Source organism: Bubalus kerabau, chromosome 3 (assembly GCF_029407905.1).
Source record: "Bubalus kerabau isolate K-KA32 ecotype Philippines breed swamp buffalo chromosome 3, PCC_UOA_SB_1v2, whole genome shotgun sequence".
Taxonomy (NCBI): Eukaryota; Metazoa; Chordata; class Mammalia; order Artiodactyla; family Bovidae; genus Bubalus; species Bubalus kerabau.
This window is the reverse complement of record NC_073626.1, coordinates 169,619,236-169,638,251: the sequence shown is the minus strand read 5'-3', so window position 1 is coordinate 169,638,251 and position 19,016 is coordinate 169,619,236. Positions and strand designations below refer to the sequence as shown.

General features: G+C 40.9%; 1 protein-coding gene across 1 annotated transcript; it reads left to right on the top strand.

The window, feature by feature from the left end:
* The first annotated feature begins 6,114 nt into the window (after positions 1-6,114).
* TM4SF20 (transmembrane 4 L six family member 20) lies at positions 6,115-17,290 on the top strand. The gene is made up of 4 exons (XM_055574807.1): positions 6,115-6,297; positions 12,663-12,728; positions 15,171-15,322; positions 16,999-17,290. The coding sequence occupies exons 1-4, from the start codon at positions 6,115-6,117 to the stop codon at positions 17,288-17,290; spliced, it is 693 nt and encodes a 230-aa protein (XP_055430782.1).
* The last annotated feature ends 1,726 nt before the right edge of the window (positions 17,291-19,016 follow it).

Genomic DNA, 19,016 nt, shown 5'->3' with positions numbered 1-19,016 from the left:
CTGCTGCCCCTGCTGCCGCGGCTGCTGTGGGGGCTGCTGCTGCATCCCTGTGGTCTGCTGCCACCACCACACCTGCAGCTGCAACTCATGTGGCTGTGGTGTGGGAAGGGCTGTTGTCAGTAGCGAGGCTGCTTCTAGGCGGTGTCCTCTTGGCGGATGCTTCGATTGTCAGACGTCCTAAACTTTTATCTCATCCGGTTCATCTAAACATCAAGCTTATACTTTAATAGAAAGACAACTGATTGGAGGTCAGAAATCCCAAATTCGCGTCCATGCTCTGCCAGAGCAACCTAACCATGAGTGAGTCACCTCAGCTTCCCTAAATCTTACTGTCTTACTTACTCATCTATACAGCAAAAAGATTGAGCTAAGAATCTCCATGAACCTTTACAGCTTTAGCAGTACATATATCTACTGAGCTCTCAAAATTAAATTCACAGTTTCTCTAACCCCACAGACTCATATATAGTCTTTGTTTATAGCAGGCATTAAATTTGTTTATGTATATATGAACAACTCTCAATCCAATATGATCCATTAATCAAAATTCTCTAGGCAAGCTTGGTACTAAGGGTGCAAAAGTTCCTATTAATGAGCTCAGTGGAATGACATAATACTCTCAAACATATTTCATTCTTTTGAAACATTTACTTTTCTGTTTCCGGGATTTCTCCACTTGTATTCCTACTTTATGGGCTTCCCCAATGGCTCAGCAGTAAAAAATCCACCTGCAATGCAGGAGACACAGGAGATGTAGGTTCAATCCCTGGTTTAGAAAGATCCCCAGGAGGCAGAAATGGCAACCCATTCCAGTATTCTCACTTGGGAAATCCCATGGGATAGAGGCACCTGGAGAGTTACAGCCTATGTGGGTCACAAAAGAGTCAGACATGACTAAGCGCAGCTTCCTTATATTTGTTTTATACTGTACACTTCTTACAGTTTCTAATGTTCCCTAATCTTACTGAATATAATTTATGAATAAAACTCTAGGAAAATATGGTATCTCACGGTCTTGTTTTGATGTCACTTTTTTGAAGAGGCGGGAGTGACATTGTTGATGTTTGGCAATATGTTGCAAAGGTTAGGAAGGTTATAAGGCCAAAGACAAGGGGTACACTGGGTTTACTGGGGGTAATGCTAGCTACTCTTAACACTGACACATTATATGATGACAACGAAATAGACATTTATTGCTTGTTGATGTCAACTTTCTTGAACAGTTCTAGATGGACAGAAAAGGAAGGGCATGGGGCCTCTAACTCGTAGAGATCTAGGTTAATGAAAGCTGATATTTTCAGCACATAACTTCCAAGGCAGCTTACTTGTCTGCAAACTATGGATGGAAAAGAAGAAAATAGATAACGTCCGTCACTTTGTAAGTGTCTTAGATTGAAAGTGACTTCTCATTGGTTGAAAGAAGTCACATGGCCCAACCCAGATGCATGGGAAACTGGGAACTATAGTTCCCAGACACTTCTCAACCACTGTCTTATGAAAGGTAAAGCATGAATGTTGATGGACAGTTAGCCATATCTGTGTATAAAGCCCAAGTTCTAATAAAACCCTCAGCTGGTTTGACTGGAGTGTGTTTAGAAGAGGATGCCTGACAGAACATGGGTGGGTGTTTAATACCCATTCAATATTGCGTGAATTCCTCCTGGCGTAGCTACCCAGAGTGCTGTGAGGCGCACTCAGAGCATGGTTGGAGCTGCTTAAGATCACATAACCTTTCATGTGGGTGGGCTGCTGCTGCTGCTAAGTCACTTCAGTCATGTCCGACTCTGTGCGACCCTGTAGAGACAGCAGCCCACCAGGCTCCCCCGTCCCTGGGATTCTCCAGGCAAGAACACTGGAGTGGATATACGGGTGGGCAGAAGGTGGTAAAAGCTAGAGAATTTTAGAAAATGTGGTCCCTGGTGTTTGACTATGATCCTTACTGCTCCTAGGTCCACAGTGTGCATGGGACTAGCAGGGGAAGCTTCGGGTTGGGGGAAAGAGCAGAACAAAGTGCTTTTGCATTACCTCTTATTTTCACCAATGGCACAAACATGACTTAACCATGACTCCATGCTCTCTCATACGTTAACTCTCTTCTGTCTTGAAGAAACACATTTTCCTAATACTCTTAAGGGTGTTCTCATTTGGAATGTTACATGTCAGCCTAGACGTGTAAGCATATCTATAGACACCCTAGACATCCAAGCCATGGAAGAAACAGAAACATGATCGAAATCACTTAAATGATACATAGTAATGGTAATATTCCATACTCTAGAGAAAGTTTCCTTCCATACCATTTAAATGAAATCGCTATGGTGAATTATCTTGCTCAATGTCCATGTCAATGTCATTCTAGTATACGTTTCTGTACAGTAGAGATTGTGAGGATTAAACACTACATTTTCTAGAATACTCTACCTCTAAGGTCTGGATGTTGCAGTGATTAGATCAATCCTTGTGCTCTACTGAAACAGAGGAAGATCCTACCCTGCTTTTTGTCTGCAGAAAAACTTTGACCAAAGAATAAGTTTAATCAGAGAAGTGAGAAAATGCAGAAACAAAGGAAAACAATCAAAGGAGACCAAACGATAGCTTGGTCATTCAGGAAAGACAAGGACCTTTAGTTCCTCTTCAAGAGCTATAGATAATATTCTGAGCCATGTCCTGTGAGCTGTCTTATAGATACTGAAACCCCAGGTGGAGAAGTTAACTATATGAAGACCAGACTGTAGCCATGACGTAAACTGCCACAATTCTGACAAGTGGTCTCAAGGAAATGAGAACAAACCAACCCTGGAACTGAAGATTAACTGTACTTAAAACAATCAAGATGATGCTGGTCAGATCACCAATTTCAAGATGACAGTCAGAGCTGACTGTGCTGTTTTTGCATGTAGCCCCCTCCTCAGCCTATAAAAACTCTTGCATCATGATTGTCAGTGGTGGGGGACAGCGGGGGAGTCAGCCTTTGGACTGGACTCTGTCCTCCCTTCGGTTGCTGGCATCTGAAATAAAGCAAACTTTCCTTTCCCCTGGTTTGCTTCTTTATTAGCTTTTGAGCAGCAAGCAGCCAGACCTCACTTTTGATAACAATATGGAAGATGGCAGGGCTTCCCAGATGGTGCTAGTGGTTAAGAACTCATCTGCCATCTTACAGGAGAGGTAAGAGAGGCGGGTTCGATCCTTGAGTCTGAAAGATCCCGTGGAGAAGGAAATGGCAACCCACTCCAGTGTTCTAGCCTGGAGAATCCCATGGACAGAGGAGCCTGGCGGGCTATGGTCAATAGGGTCACGCAGGGTCGGACACGACTGAAGTGACTTAGCATGCACTGGAAAACAGCAAGGAGGTGGAGGCCCTCTTTCAGCTACTTCCGTCTGTGGCTCTGAAGGAAGACGGGTGCGGGAGGAGGTTTTGAGCTTTCTGTACTGTCACAGTGTTAAGAAGCAGTTGCAGCGACAGCAGAAGTCAAGTTCAGTGTTCCGGGGTCTTGTCACCACTCTTGTGTGTGTGGAGGGGCAGGGGCAGCAGCAATGGCTGTGGCTGCCTGGACTGTGGCTGTTGTGTTGCATGCTTGAGTCTGACGCTCGCAGAGGTGGTTTCTCAATTTCCCTGCCTTTCTGAGGACTGCAGAGGCAGAAGCTCTCCCTTGGCAGTCACGTCCTGGGAGGCATTCCTGGAGGCCATGCTGGAGCCTGCCCCTCCAGACCTCCCAGCAGTTTTGTACACACAGAGCCCCAGTTACACTAAGTGAAAGTGAAGTCGCTCAGTCGTGTCCGACTCTTTGCGACCCCTGGACTGTAGCCCACCAGGCTCCTCCATCCATGGAATTTTCTAGGCAAGAGTACTGGAGTGGATTGCCATTTCCTTCTCCAGGGGATCTTCCCAACCCAGGGATGGAACCCGGGTCTCCCGCATTTCAGGCAAACACTTTACCGTCTGAGCCACTAGGGAATCCCTCAGTTACACTTCCTCCAGCTTAATATAGCTAGAAGAGTTTGGGTTTTCTGCAACTGACACACAAAATATTATTCTGACCATCTTTTTGTGTCAAATTCTAGCCATCTTCCAAAGCCTAGAGGAATCTTAATTCTTTGCCCATCTTGATAGAGTCCTTCCTTTTTTTCTGAACCTCTTTTGCTGTTTTAGTATGGCATGTGACAAGTTACCTGTATACTTTTCTTGGTGTTAGTAACTTCCAGCTTTTGTTTGAAAAAAATTAAAAAAAAAAAAGAAGGAACCCCAGTTAAAGTATTAACAAAGAGAAAATTTATTATAAGAATAGATAGCCAATGGGAATTAGATGATAGCCAATGGGAATTGAGTTTCTCAGGAAACTCAAACAGGGGCTCTGCATCAACCTAGAGAGGTGGGATAGGGAGGAAGATGGGAGGGAGGTTCAAAAGGGAGGGGATATATGTATACCTGTGGTTGGTTCATGTTGAAGTTTGACAGAAAACAATAAAATTCTGTAAAGCAATTATCCTTCAATTAAAAAATAAATTAAAAAAAAAGAATATAGCGGCATCTCAGGAAACAAAGACAGGACCCGCAGTCAGTCTTCACAGGGTAGAGATTAAGAAGTAGAAAGCCTGTTTTGTGTGTATGAGCATACAGCCTGAAACTGAACCCTAACATTTTGGCTAATTAAGAATGTTTGCAGCGGAGAAAATTTTTTTTTTCTCCCAATCTTATATATATTTATTTTTTTTTGTTGAACAACTTCAAAATAAGGAACTTTCATAGTTGATATTAATGTCAATACAAGAAAAAATAGGTTATATTAATTGGATACTCTCAATTTTACTTTTTTTTCCTCCTTTTCTTAAGGAGGAAAAAAAAAATAGGAAATAGGAAAAGGAGTACGTCAAGGCTGTATATTGTCACCCTGCTTATTTAACTTATATGCAGAGTACATCATGAGAAATGCTGGACTGGAAGAAACACAAGCTGGAATCAAGATTGCCAGGATAAATATCAACAACCTCAGATATGTAGATGACACCACCCTTATGGCAGAAAGTGAAGAGGAACTAAAAAGCCTCTTGATGAAAGTGAAAAAGGAGAGTGAAAAAGTGGGCTTAAAGCTCAACATTCAGAAAACAAAGATCATGGCATCCGGTCCCATCACTTCATGGGAAATAGATAGGGAAACAGTGGAAACAGTGTCAGACTTTATTTTTTTAGGCTCCAAAATCACTGCAGATGGTGACTGCAACCATGAAATTTAAAGACGCTTACTCCTTGGAAGGAAAGTTATGACCACCTAGATAGCACATTCAAAAGCAGAGACATTACTTTGCCAACAAAGGTCTGGCTAGTCAAGGCTATGGTTTTTCCAGTGGTCATGTATGGATGTGAGAGTTGGACTGTGAAGAAAGTTGAGCGCCGAAGAATTGATGCTTTTGAACTGTGGTGTTGGAGAAGACTCTTGAGAGTCCCTTGGACTGCAAGGAGATCCAACCAGTCTATTCTGAAGGAGATCAGCCCTGGGATTTCTTTGGAAGGAATGATGCTAAAGCTGAAACTCCAGTACTTGGGCCAGTTCATGCGAAGAGTTGACTCATTGGAAAAGACTCTGATGCTGGGAGGGATTGGGGGCAGGAGGAGAAGGGGACGACAGAAGATGAGATGGCTGGATGGCATCACTGACTCGATGGACGTGAGTCTGAGTGAACTCCGGGAGTTGGTGATGGACAGGGAGGCCTGGCGTGCTGTGATTCATGGGGTCGCAAAGAGTTGGACACGACTGAGCGACTGAACTGAACTGAATTTTACTTTTTATATGGCATACTAGTAAAATGTAAAATGTATTAGAAGAGCATACCTTAAACTTAAAAATAATTTTTTTTTGCCTATTTTCATGCATAAATTTATCTAGTAGCACTTATATAGATTTTTTCCACCTATCTTCCTCCACCCCATCATAATATAAAATCATCCTTACTTCCTGTAATACTCATAATAATGTCCTGCCCTATTGGACTCTGAACTGCTTTCTGTCATTTTTTTTATAAGTGCCGAGCTTTATCTAGAAGGCACAGAACAAAAGGTAAAACAGTGCCAGACAAACAGCCACCCAGACAGGATTTCTCCTAAACCAGGGGGTGACCATGACCTGCTGCGAAGGATGGACATCCTGCAATGGATTCAGCCTGCTGGTTCTACTTCTGTTGGGAGTAACTCTCAACGCAATACCTCTAATTTTCACCTTAGTGGATGAAGGCCAATTTTTTGAAAACCCCATCTCCTGCTTTGAATGGTGGTTCCCTGGAATTATTGGAGCAGGTGTGATGGTGAGTGAAATTTATTTGACTCAATTTGGGGAAAGGGCTGCCTATTATATTGAAGATGATCTAAAAACAACCTTGCAGTCTTGCAGTGAGCTATGTCTTGGCTTAGGATATACTGCAGGAAAATGGGTATGGTATTAACTTGTATTGGTATCAGTAAAGAATGGCAATTTAAATGAACTGTGGTATAGGCTAGGGAGCTTGTGCCAAAACATAAAAATACATTGATAAAAGTTGGTTGCATTATTATGTATCATACTGTTACCAAATCCAGGTCTGGCAGCTCACTGCTCAAAAGCCATTAGAGTTCAGGCTGGTGGAAAGGAAATTTTGCTTTATTTTGGATGCCAGCAATTGAGTGTGTGTGTGGGGGGGGGTAGGGGGGGATGCCTCCAAAATCCAACTCCCCCAAACTAACAATCAGTGGGCAAGAGCTTTTATAGACGGAGGGAGGCGACTACACGCAAGAATAGTACAGTCAGCTCTGACGGCCGTCTTGAAATTGGTCACTGGTGGTCTGACCAGCGTCATCTCGATTGTTTTAGGTACAATTAGTCTTCAGTTTCAGTTTGTTCCAATTTTCTTGAGGCTGGTTCTCAGAATTGTGGCAGTTCATATCATGGCTACATTCTGGTTGCCATGTAGTTAACTTTTCCCACCTGGTGGGGATTTTAGTATCTATAAGGCAGCTCACAGAATACAGCTCAGAATATTACCTATAGCACTTGAGAAGGAATTAAAATGTCCATGGAATTCTCTAGGCAAGAATGCTGGAGTGGGCAGCCATTCTCTTCTCCAGGGGATCTTCCTGACCCAGGGATCAAACCAGGGTCTCCTGTATTGCAGGCAGATTCTTTCCCATCTGAGCCACCAGGGAAGCCCATTTAATGACTACATTGTTCTCATTTGGTTTCCTTTCACTGTTTTCCTTTGTTTCTGCATTTTCCCACTTCTCTGATTAACTTTATTCTTTGGCTAAAGTTTTTCCACAGACAAAAGGCAGGCTGAGGACCTGAGGGGCAAGGATCATAGGAGGCTGTTCCATTTCAATACTTCTTCTCATATAAGTCTGCTTTCCCAAGCTTCAGAGGTAGTGGTAAAGACTTTTTGAATTCATTGCCTCAGCTTTCCTTTGCCATCCCAGTCTCTAGGTATTCACAGGGACTATAACAGGAGCAGGAAGTGCTCAGTAGGAAGGGGGAGGGTCATTTCAAGCCCAGTGAACCTACTGGATGAAAATTGTGAGGCATGAATATGACACTGCCTGCCCCTAGGGGAGCTGACCTAAGAGGTTTGGGACTTGAAACCCTGGCTCTCTCTAACCTCAGGGACTTTTTTGACTCAGATCTTACTTGCAACCCAAACATCATGGTGCTTGTTTAAAGTTTGATAATTATTAATAGGTCTATCTTTGTTGAAGTCTGTAGCTGAGCAGTGTAAGGTAGAACTGCCCAACGTACCTGGCCATAAATCACCCCAGGCACTTTTAATACATGCAGATTTATATGCCTTTTCCTGAGAATCCTGGTGCAGGTGGGTTAGGTGTGACCCATGGTGTGGCAACAAATCCTGTTTTCAGACCTGGCAGAATATCTCAGTTCTGGTTGAGTCCCCAATATATTACTACTAGCAAATCATTTATCCTGTGATGTTGTTTCCACATCAGTAAAAGTGGGAATGTAATTAAAGTTGGAAAATTCAGCATTCAAGAGGCTTATTTTTGTTATACCATTGAGGGCCTACTTAAGGGTGGTCTCATGAATGCTAGAGAAATGCACCCTTGTTTGGATGTGCATTTGTGTTATAATGATGATTGGCTACTGTTCTTAGTCTTATTCCCTGACTTACATGAAAACAATCTTTGTTGTTGTTGTTGTTGTTTTTCAGTCCCTCAGTCGTGTCTGACTCTTTGCAACCTCCTGGACTGCAGCACGCCAGGCTTCCCTGTCCTTCGCCATCTCCCCGAACTTGCTTAAACTCATGTCCATTGAGTTGGTGATGCCATCCAACCATCTCGTCCTCTGTTGTCCCCTTCTCCTCCTGCCTTCAATTTTTCCCAGCATCAGGGTCTTTTCTAATGAGTCAGCTCTTCACATCAGGTGGCCAAAGTTTTGGAGGTTCAGCTTCAGCATCAGTCTTTCCAATGAATATTCAGGGTTGATTTCCTTTAGGATTGATAGGTTTGATCTCCTTGCTGTTGGGTCATTATATATGAAACAGAGACCACTGACTTCATACATTACACTATCTTATTTAAACTCTATAAAAATCTGGTTGAGTAGTTATTAACATTTGTATTTTAACAGACCAAGAGAAGGTTAAGAATGTTAATAAGGTAGCACAGTAGGCGTGAAACCCAATTCCAGATTTATCAGACTCCAAACCTGTTTCCCATCAGTATTAGCACCATAATCCTCATCACCCGTCTCAAGCTGACAAAGGGAAAGACAAAATCTACAACTTAACCCATAAACTCAAGTAACTGGGAAACCAAAGCATAGAAAGATTACATAAGTATGAAACTGTTTCAGAGAATCTAGACTTTCTTTCCAGATAAAGTTTCCTTTATCACCCTCAATAAATACTAACGATGTATTGCTATCACACCAGGTTCTTGCTATTACTCAATATGATGCAACATCTTCACAGCAACAACAACTCTCTGAAGCATTCAATAGACATTTTATTGACAGAGATTCAAACTCTAGACTAGGATCACAAGCAAATAGGTGGATGATAGAAAGGCTATTTTCTTGATCCTCGGCCATGTATAGAATGTGGAAGAATATCTTTTTCAAAGGAAATTGTGTCCTTTACATCAATCTAAATACTGACTTAGTTCAAAATATTGAACTCTCAATATACTTGTATATACACAGAAAAGTTAATGAAGAAGAAATCACTCCATTAATAAGCACTTTTGTCATAGTTCTTGAAATCCAGTTCTAATCTGCAGCATTTTAAATTAGTTTCAAAAACAGGGAATTTTGCAGGAAGTCGTTAATAATAAAAAGTATGGAATTCATCATCGATCACTTCATAAAATACAGTTATTTTACAGCTTTATGATTTACCCAAAACAGAAACGAATCTTTTCATCTTTGAAACCATGACTAAGAGTATTCAAATATTATTATCTTCACTTGTTATCTACTAAATGGAAAATCAATACACATTCTTTTCCCAAGTACCAAAAAAACAACTTGAAATGTTTCCTTGAAATATTTCCTCTAAAAAATAGAAAGACTTTTATTTTATAGGTTAATTATAAGCTTAATCTTAATCATGATTATTTATTGAGTTCACTTACTATGTAATAATCAATTATAAAAGTCTTAGAGTAGAAATTGTTGAACGTTAAACAAATTAGAAAATACTGTTTAATAAGAATTTTCAACATACAGTTTTTATATTTATAGTGAGCCATGGCTTGTGTTACTTTCATATTCAAGTACTTTGAGGAGTCCCAGAAATCTGCATTCTAACAGAGCTGTAATGGTCTAAAGCTATTCTGGACTTCATTTATGAAATCCTATGCCTTATTTCTAAAACTGGATGAAAGTATGAGCTTCTGTAATGAAAAGTGAACAATGCTACTTCTTTTCTTTATAAAAACAAAAGAAAAATATCAAGAAAAATAGTCTCACAAAAACTCTGATACATTCGAATGTGCTTAGGAATTGAAGAGAAAGAGTATTCTCCAGATTACGTATTTTTGCAGGAGACAATCTGGAAGATTTATAATTCAGTCATACACACACACACACACACACACACACACTTGCACATTTTAATGTCCATCCTATAAAGAATCCCTCTAATCTCCAAAGTTCTGAATGGGCAAAATTGTTGAAATACAATAAGTTATCAAATTGCCGGTAATAATGTAACAAAGATGTGTCAACATGCCAGACGTCAACCAGGTGAGGATTCATATATGAAAAGCTGTTATTTATGAAACCCCTTTGTAAGAGAAGGGAACTGTGAATGTATCTCTTTCAGCATCTCTGAAATAAGTTAATCTTCAAGAAATTTAGCAGAGTTTAATTTATATCAATAAGGAACATGGAATGACTTATCCATCTAAATTATAATTTAATGTTGCTCCGACTTTCTTTTAACAGATTAATTAATTTTCTAAATCGGGGTTAGCTTTTTTTTTTTCTCTGTGAAAAGGCAGGTAGTGAATATTTTAGGTTCTGGCAGCCAGCCAGTCTCCCTCACAACTATTCACCTCTCCTGCTTGTGCACCAAACCAGCACGAAAAGTTAAGTAAGTGAATGGCTATGTCTGTGTTTTCATAAAACTTTACAAAAAAGAGGCTGCGGGCCATAGTTTGCCAGTTCCTGTTCTAAACAATTTGTTCCTTAAGCTCAGAAGGCAGTATCACTTACAGGTACAACGTAAGACGTGTAGCCCGTGAACCCTGACACCTATTTGGGTGCATAAATTTCTTTCCTCTTTTCTTCTGGGCTCTCAGCAATTGAGGGTCTAGGCTAACATACATACATGTGCCCTCTGAATCATAAGGGTGTTGGTGTTCAAGGCAGTCTGTAAGCAAATCTTGATAAAAATACAAAGAGTTTTCGGAGTCAGTTCATGGTCAGAGAAGGGTGAAGTTTGTCAGGAAAGCTGCCTTGTAAGGTAGGAAAGCTGCCTGTTCTCTTGGAGAAGGAAATGGCAACCCACTCCAGTATTCTTGCCTGGAAAATCCCATGGACAGAGGAGCCTGGTAGATTCCCAGTCCATGGGGTCCCAAGAGTCAGACACAACTTAGTGACTAAACCAAGGTATTCAATCTTAGATGTGCTCTGAAAGGATAAAGGTAGACATTGTATTGGAAAGATAGATTGGGGGGAAGGAGCAATTAGGAGGACATTGAGATGACTGAGGGAGGTGACGGTGGTGGTAGGGAAGAGAATGAATAAGCTCTGTGAAGGAAAAGAGAATTGTTAAGAATTGGCCAGTGTGGTTAGAAAGGGTGGTTAAGAGTCTGGGCTCTGGAACCCTAGTGGCCAGCTTTGACCCTCCCCCCCACCCCAATCTCTTCTACTTTCTCAGGCAAGTTACTCAAGCTTTCTGGGCTTCAGTTTTCTGGCCCAGTAAAATGGGGATAGCTAGCACCAACCTCATAGGAATTTTATGAGGTTGCAAATAAACTACAACACATACAATAGCTATAACAGTGCCTGTTATGCTGTTAGAACTCAACAAAATGTTACAAAGAAAAGAGTGGGAGGACAGAGAACTACCCAAGGGCAGCTGTGCTGAGACAGCAAAAAAACAGAAACAAAACCCAAAACCCTGTGGCTAAAATTTCTTAAGTGGAAGGAAGTAATTGACATCCCTCCCTTCAATGATATAAAACTTCTTCCAGGAAGAATTTCTAGTCATACCTGCTGACTGCATGAGTACCTGCTCAGTCGCTTTAGTCGTGTCTGCCTCTTTGCAACCCCATGGACTGCAGTCCACCAAGGCTCCTCTGTCCATGGGATTCTCCAGGCAAGAATACTGGAGTGGGTTGTCATGTCCTCCTCCAGGGGATCTTCCTGACTCAGGGATCAAACTCGAATATCCTATGTCTCCTGCATCGCAGGTGGATTCTTTACTGCTGAGTCATCAGGGAAACCCCAGCTACTGACTAGTTATTAGTAAACATTTGAACTTAACTCCTGAGAATGTGACATCATTCCTTACAGCTTTCACCAGCAGTATGTATTCGACACTGAATGTAATACAAGATTTCTAAACATCAATGTGAAGTGAAACCGTTTCATACCATGGACACAGGAGTGGAAAGGAGAATGTAGAGCTAAAAATAATTCTCAAATCACAAGTTTGGGGAATGAGGGAGCTGGTGGTGCCCCTGGGAGTGGGAGAAGGGTGATGATAGAATTGTTAGTTCCCAACTTCCAGGCAGACAAAACCATCAATTTCCTTTCTGAACACTTGGATTAACTCACACCATCTTAGGGAAATTGGGTAAGTGGTTGAGGATTATAGTTTTTTTTAAAAAAGTGAATTTTGGATGATGCAACCAACTCTTTCAGAAACATTCCTTTCAAAATAATTGATAAATAACTCACTGTATTTAAAATTCAAGTCTCTCTCATGGTGACTCAGAGTAGTGTTAAAATGTAGACGGGAAAGTCTGAAACTGCTATCCTGAAATCCCCTATCCTTTGCCCTCCCTTGTAATCTTTATGGTCCAAATGGGGATCACAAGATAAAGGACACTGCCACACTTCCTTCTTGTTCTCTTAAGCCTTGGCTTCCCACAACTGCTGGTAAGTAGAAGGTGAAGATTACTGCTTTATCATCTGCTGGGAAATAATCATATTCATCGTTCCTGTTGATGTAATTTCCAGGCCATTCCAGCAACAATGATGTCCTTGGCAGCGAGGAAAAGAGCATGCTGCAACAACAAAACCGGGGTGAGCACAGTGCAGCTGGTCTGGGAGCAGAAGGGCAGGAGCAGTTCCTGGCACCTCAGCAAGGTCGCCGAGGCGTCAGCATCAACTTCATCAACTGTGTGGCTCCAGTGGCGGGACTGGTCCTAGACACGTGCTGTTTAGGAGGATTTATACGATAATACTGAGACTGAAGTTTGACTTTCTGCTTTCCCGTAAAACTTTATTTTTGGAGCCAGCTTTTGGACCTTTCCTCAATCTTCAGTTTCAGTCTAGAGGTTTTCAAAGAAAGATTTATCAGTCACTCTCAGAGCTGTGATCAGTTTCATAATACTCAAGTACTCATTATTTTTGCGATGTGTATAAAGTACTTAGGGAAAAGTACTCTCAGTTTTCTCATGCACGTGAAAGACTGGTTTACTAGGATCAGAATGTTAATTGTCCTTATGCAGTTAAGTTAAAAGAGAACATCACATTTTTTCCCCCAAACATTTTGGTATGTATAAGATTGTAACTAAGTCAAAAGTAAAGGAGGACTTCCCTAGCGGTCCAGTGGTTAAGACTCTCACACCTCCAATGCAGGCGGCTCAGGTTCGATCCCTGGCCTGGTCAGGGAACTAAGAACCCACATGCCATTTGGTGCGGCAAAAAAAAAAGAAAGTTTGAAAAGTAAAGAAAATTAATATTTACTAACCTTCTCTCACTGTGTATGTGTTAGTTGCTCAGTCATGTATGACTCTTTGCAACCCCATGGACTATAGCCTGCCAGGCTCCTCTGTCCAAGGGATTCTCCAGGCAAGAATACTGGAGTGGGTTGCCATTTCCTTTTCCAGTCTCTCACTGTACTCAGAACATTTTCAAGCATGTTATCTTATTTTTCTGAAAATCGATATTTTATGATTTCTGTTTTATTGACTGAGAAATTAATCCTCAGCGAAAGCAAATAACTGCCGGTGTTGCACCATTAGCAGGTAGATTTGTATCCACACCACCACCATCAGATTCCAAAATTCCCAGTCTTTATGCCATGAACATGGTTATACAGTAACTCTGAGGACTCCTCTCACAATTCTTTAAGGAAGCAAGCAGATCAATAAACCAGAAATCACAGTAAATATTCCTGGCTGAGTCTAAGGTTTTAAAGCAATGATCCTCAGCCTGATGGGAACATTAGAACCACCTAGGGAAAATGTTAAAAATACCCATGGCTTGTGGCCCTCCCTAAGATTCTGTATCAGTATTTTTCAAAAGCACCTTAAGTGATTCTAATATGTTCCCAGGGGTAAGAGCCACTGTTTAAAAGTGTCATATTTATAACCATAAATTAGAAAATTAATTTAAAAAATACCTTTTCTGAAAGGAGCCCCTACATAATTTTCCATTTCAAAAACCAGAGCTGAGATCTTAACGAAGTGATCAAACAGAACACTGAACTAAAGGCACCAAGTGATCCTACTACGGCACCCTGAGACGAACACGCCACGGCCGTCCTGTGTGCGCCAAAAATGTCTCACTAAGTCTAACTGGTGAGGCGTGGTCTGCAAAACTCAGAAACTGTCTGAACTCTTCAGACATGACCATGTCACGAGAGAGAGAGGAAAAACAGACTCAAGAACTGTTTCAGATGAAAGCAGACTAAATGCAATGTGTGATCGTGGACTGGCAACTGGACTGCAAAGAGAGAAGCTATAAGGGACATTACTGGAATAAACTGGGATACCTAATTGTAGAATGTATATTAGATAATAGGACTGTATCCATGCTAGATTTAAGGGTGATCATTATTTGTGATCATGTACGATAATGTCCTTAAAAATATATGCTCTAATATTTAAGAGTGAAAAAAAAAAAAACCTTTTCTGACATTGGGTATTTATCTAGCATTATAGTTACTTTGCTGGTTATTTATAGTCTCTCTCTGGTCCTGACACATTGCAGTGGTCCACTGAAATGGACAAGGTTCAGGTAGAGCATACAGGTTCAGGTTTTTCAGAAACAATGGCAACGATCATTTATTTCGTTTTAGTTGTGGCTGCAATGGGTCTCTGCTGCTTCTGTGGGCTCTCTAGCTACAGCATGTGCACTTCTCTTGTTGCCGAGCGTGGGCTCTAGGCATGTGGGGTCAGTAGTGGTGCACAGGCTTAGCAGCCCCATGGCACGTGGGATCTTCCCAGACCAGAGATCAAACCTGTATCCCCTATATTGGTAGGCAAATTCCTAAGCACGGGACCACCAGGGAAGTCCAAGACCAACGATCTTTTGAAGAGTCTAATGGAATGGCAGGGACCTTGCCCTCTGCTTTCTTGCTTAAGTCCCACCTAATCACACCTAGATCCTAAGATCGAGGTCTGTAAGGTAGCTGGACAATGGCAGCGGTGGATAATAAAGACCACATAGGCTGCTGAAACTTGCAACAGACTACGCTCGTGTAATAAAGTGTGCAAACGTGCCTACTTTGTTTTTCAGATGTTTCTTTCATCTCTTCTGAACGCCATCACAGTCATCGGAGCTGTGTACTGCCTGCTGCTGTCCATCCAGGCTCTCGCGGAGGGCCCTCTCATTTGCAGCTCTCAAAGCAACACAACTTCCAGTTGTGAATTTTCACTAAAAAACTTACAGTGAGTAACTGTCTGCTTCCTTCCACAGCTGCAGCTAATTAGGTTAGAAGACTGTGGTGCTGACCTGGTGCCATGTTTCTCTCATAGGACAGTCTTAGGATTTTAGTACTTAGGGATTTAGTAATCCCAGCTGGCGCAACCTCAGAGAAATGGAGGAATCACTGAATTCAGAATGCTTTGGGTATGGTCTTGGCTAAAAGGAGCGGACTTAGATGGATTATCCTTGTCTTCCAAAAATCTACGGCAGCATATGTGCATGTATATAAAAAATTTCTGAAAATGTGCACCAGAAACTTTCATCCTTGAAGAATGGTAATGGAGGACGCCCTCGGGAAGTGAAAGGAGCACTACTTCTGATCAAAGTAAACTTGTAGTGAAATGGGTGAAAGTGTTAGTCACTCAGTCATGTCTGACTCTATGACACCCCATGGACTGTAGACCGCCAGGCTCCTCTGTCCATGGAATTTTCCAGGCAAGAATACTGGAATGGGTTGCCATTTCCAATTCCAGGGGATCTTCCTGAACCAGGGATCGAACCCAGGTCTCCTGCGTTACAGGTAGATTCTTTACTGTCTGAGCCACGAGGGAAGCCCAATTATACTTGTAAAACCTAAGCATATATTACTTTGAAAATCTGAACAAAAACATAGTAAGTAAATAAAATAGAGGCTTACCATTAAGCCCTAAAACACAATGAAAGCAGCAGCCAGTGGAATCATGCAAACATAATATAAATACACTATAGGCACGGGGATGAGTCAAAAGTTTAAGTCACGGAGTAGCAAGTAATGCTGAAGAGTTACATGGAAATGGTTCATTTCAGCCTTGTAAAATGGTTCTGTGCCTTAATCTAGGCACAACTGGTAAAACTGAAAGAAAATAACAATCTCATTTGTTAATTATATATTGTTCAGTATGGAAAACAACTAGAATTCACTTTTGTGGTAAAAAAAAAACTGCTCCCCTTTTTCCTTATCTTGAATGGTTAAAAAATAAAAGTCTCTCAAAATTTGCATACCACAGTTGTGAATCAAAATCCAAAGAAACTCACTTTACTAATAGAGTTGGAATAAGAAATCAGAGGGCTTCCCTCTGGGTGGCTCAGCGGTAAAGAATCTGCCTGCTAATGCAGGAGACTTGGGTTGGGCCCCTGGTCGGGGAAGATCCCCTGGAGAAGGAACCCACCACCTTCACTTTTCTTATTTATGGCTGTGCTGCTGCTTGGGCTTTTCTCTAGTTGCAGCAAGTGGGGGCTATTGTTGCAGAGCACGGGCACTAGGGCTCACAGGCTCAGCAGCTGTGCCTGAGTTTTCGGCTTAGTTGCTTTGCAGCATGTGGGATCTTCCAGGACCAGGGATCGAACCTGTGTCCCCTGAACTGGCAGGCAGTTTCTTTACCACTGAGACACCAGGGAATCCCTAGAAATGCTTGTTGATGAGTTACATAATGAACAAACTTTTACAGCTGTTAAGCATACAAGGGTACATCCTCTGGAACCCTGATCCTAGCTACAGTTTCTTGGCACAGTATTTTCTTTTTTTGTTGGGGGGCACGATATTTTAAAAGCAGTATCTGTTTTACTGGACATGTCCTTTTCTGGAGGTCATGCTGCATTCTTGAGATGGTCAGTGGTATTTCTGAATATTTTTTTAAATCATTTCTTTCCTTTTTTTCAGTGCCAGTTATAAAGAATCCTTTGATCTGCAGTGGTTCTTCGAAGACTCTTGTGTTCCTCCTACGGATTCCAATAATCCCTCCATCACCAACACAACAGCCAGTAACGGGAGAGTATACAACTTGCACTTCGATTCTATAGAAAACAAACACAGGATTATCCATTTCTCAGTATTTTTAGGTCTATTGCTTGTGGGCATTCTCGAGATTCTGTTTGGACTCAGTCAGATGATCATCGGCTTCTTGGGCTGTCTGTGTGGAGGAGTCTCTAAGCGAAGAAGCCAAACCGTGTAGTTTAGTAACAATAAAACGGAAATACAAGTTCAAATCATTTGAGAACATTTAAAAGACATGCTTTTAGAAGTTCAATAATAGAACATTACCTAGAAAGCTGTGGATGAGTTAGTTTAGCACAAAGGTTGTTTTTAAAGTCAACTTTGATATAATTAAAAAACAAATCACATTTAAGCATGCTAGTAAATGCAAATTCTCATATGGAAAGAAAAATATCAGTCACTGACTTTGGAGAAAAGTGGAGAGAAGCTTTCTGGTTATTTTGTGTCTTTCTGTACTTGTGTATTATTTGGATTTTCTAACTATATTTCCGTATGTGGAGAAAACGAGGGAGAGTAAGCAGGACAGAAGTTATAATAGAAGTCAAAGTATGGGATTTTTCTTTTTTTTTTTTATTTCTTTATAATTAAAAAAGATAAATATATACAATTGACCGTTAAAACTCAGGTTTCAACTCTACAGGTCCACTTATGAAGCAGGTTTTTCCCAACAGTAAATACCAGAGTACCACATGATTTTCGGTGCTGTTGGTTGAATCTGTGGGTACAAGAGCCCTGGATACAGTCGAACCAAGGATATGGAAAAAACAGGCATATTATATGGAGGGCCAGCCACATTTTCTTGCCTGGAAAATCCCATGGTCAGAGGAGCCTGGAAGGCTACAGTTCATGGGGTCACAAAGAGTCAGACACCACTGAGCAGCTAACACTTCTAACATTTGATTGTGTAGAAAGTTGGTGCCCCTAACCCTCCAAGCTGTTCAAGTGTGAAAGGTAATCTGAATATAATCAAGTTTTCAGACCTCATACAGGAAATCCAAGAAAAGAGGACATATTCAGACAAATTCAAAAGGTGGGACAGCACATAACAGTCAACTGTTTTCAACAAGAAAATGTAGTACAAGAAAGAAAACAAAAAGTTGGATGGGTTGAGGGAACTATTCTAGATTAAGAGAACAAAGAGACAGGTATGATTCAACCAAATGGACTATGTCATTTGGTTGGACCTTGTCAGGGTAAGTGGGGGAACGTGTACAAGGACTGGTTTAGGTATTATTAAGGACTTTTTGTTCGTTTTTTATGCCTGATGATGGTTTTATGGTTATGCAGGAAAATGTCTTTATTTTTCAGAAATGCATATTTATGCATTTGGGGAAAACATCATGTTTTTAAGATATTTCAGCTAAAAAATGAAGCAATGGAAAAATGTTAATTATTATATTTAGGTGACAGGTATATGGTAATTCATCACATGCTTCAATTTTCTTATGTTTGCATTTTTCATAGTAATTAAAAAACAATAAATACCTAGGGGGGAAAATCAAGTCTTTCACAATCTGGCTTATACATATGCCAAGTTCAAAAGACAAGATAACGAAACAGTGTATTGGCCATATTAAAATGTTATAGACAAACCTTAAAATCTACCATTTTCTGAATTATGATCATGCCTGCATTTTTATTTCAATTATTTATATATTATATTCACTGGGCTTAAGATTCTAGAAATAATTTACAATTCCTATAGCTGCCTGCGTCCCCCAATCAATGACATCAAGCGCTTACAGGCATTTTTTTCTGAACCAATTTACTGTATAAAGATCTTCTCCCTATGCTCCTATAAACACCTATTTACCGTTAAATATCTCCTACTTGAGAAAGCCTTCCCAGAGTGCATGATTTCAACAAAAATCAGCAGGTACCAAAACCACTGTTACCACATCTCA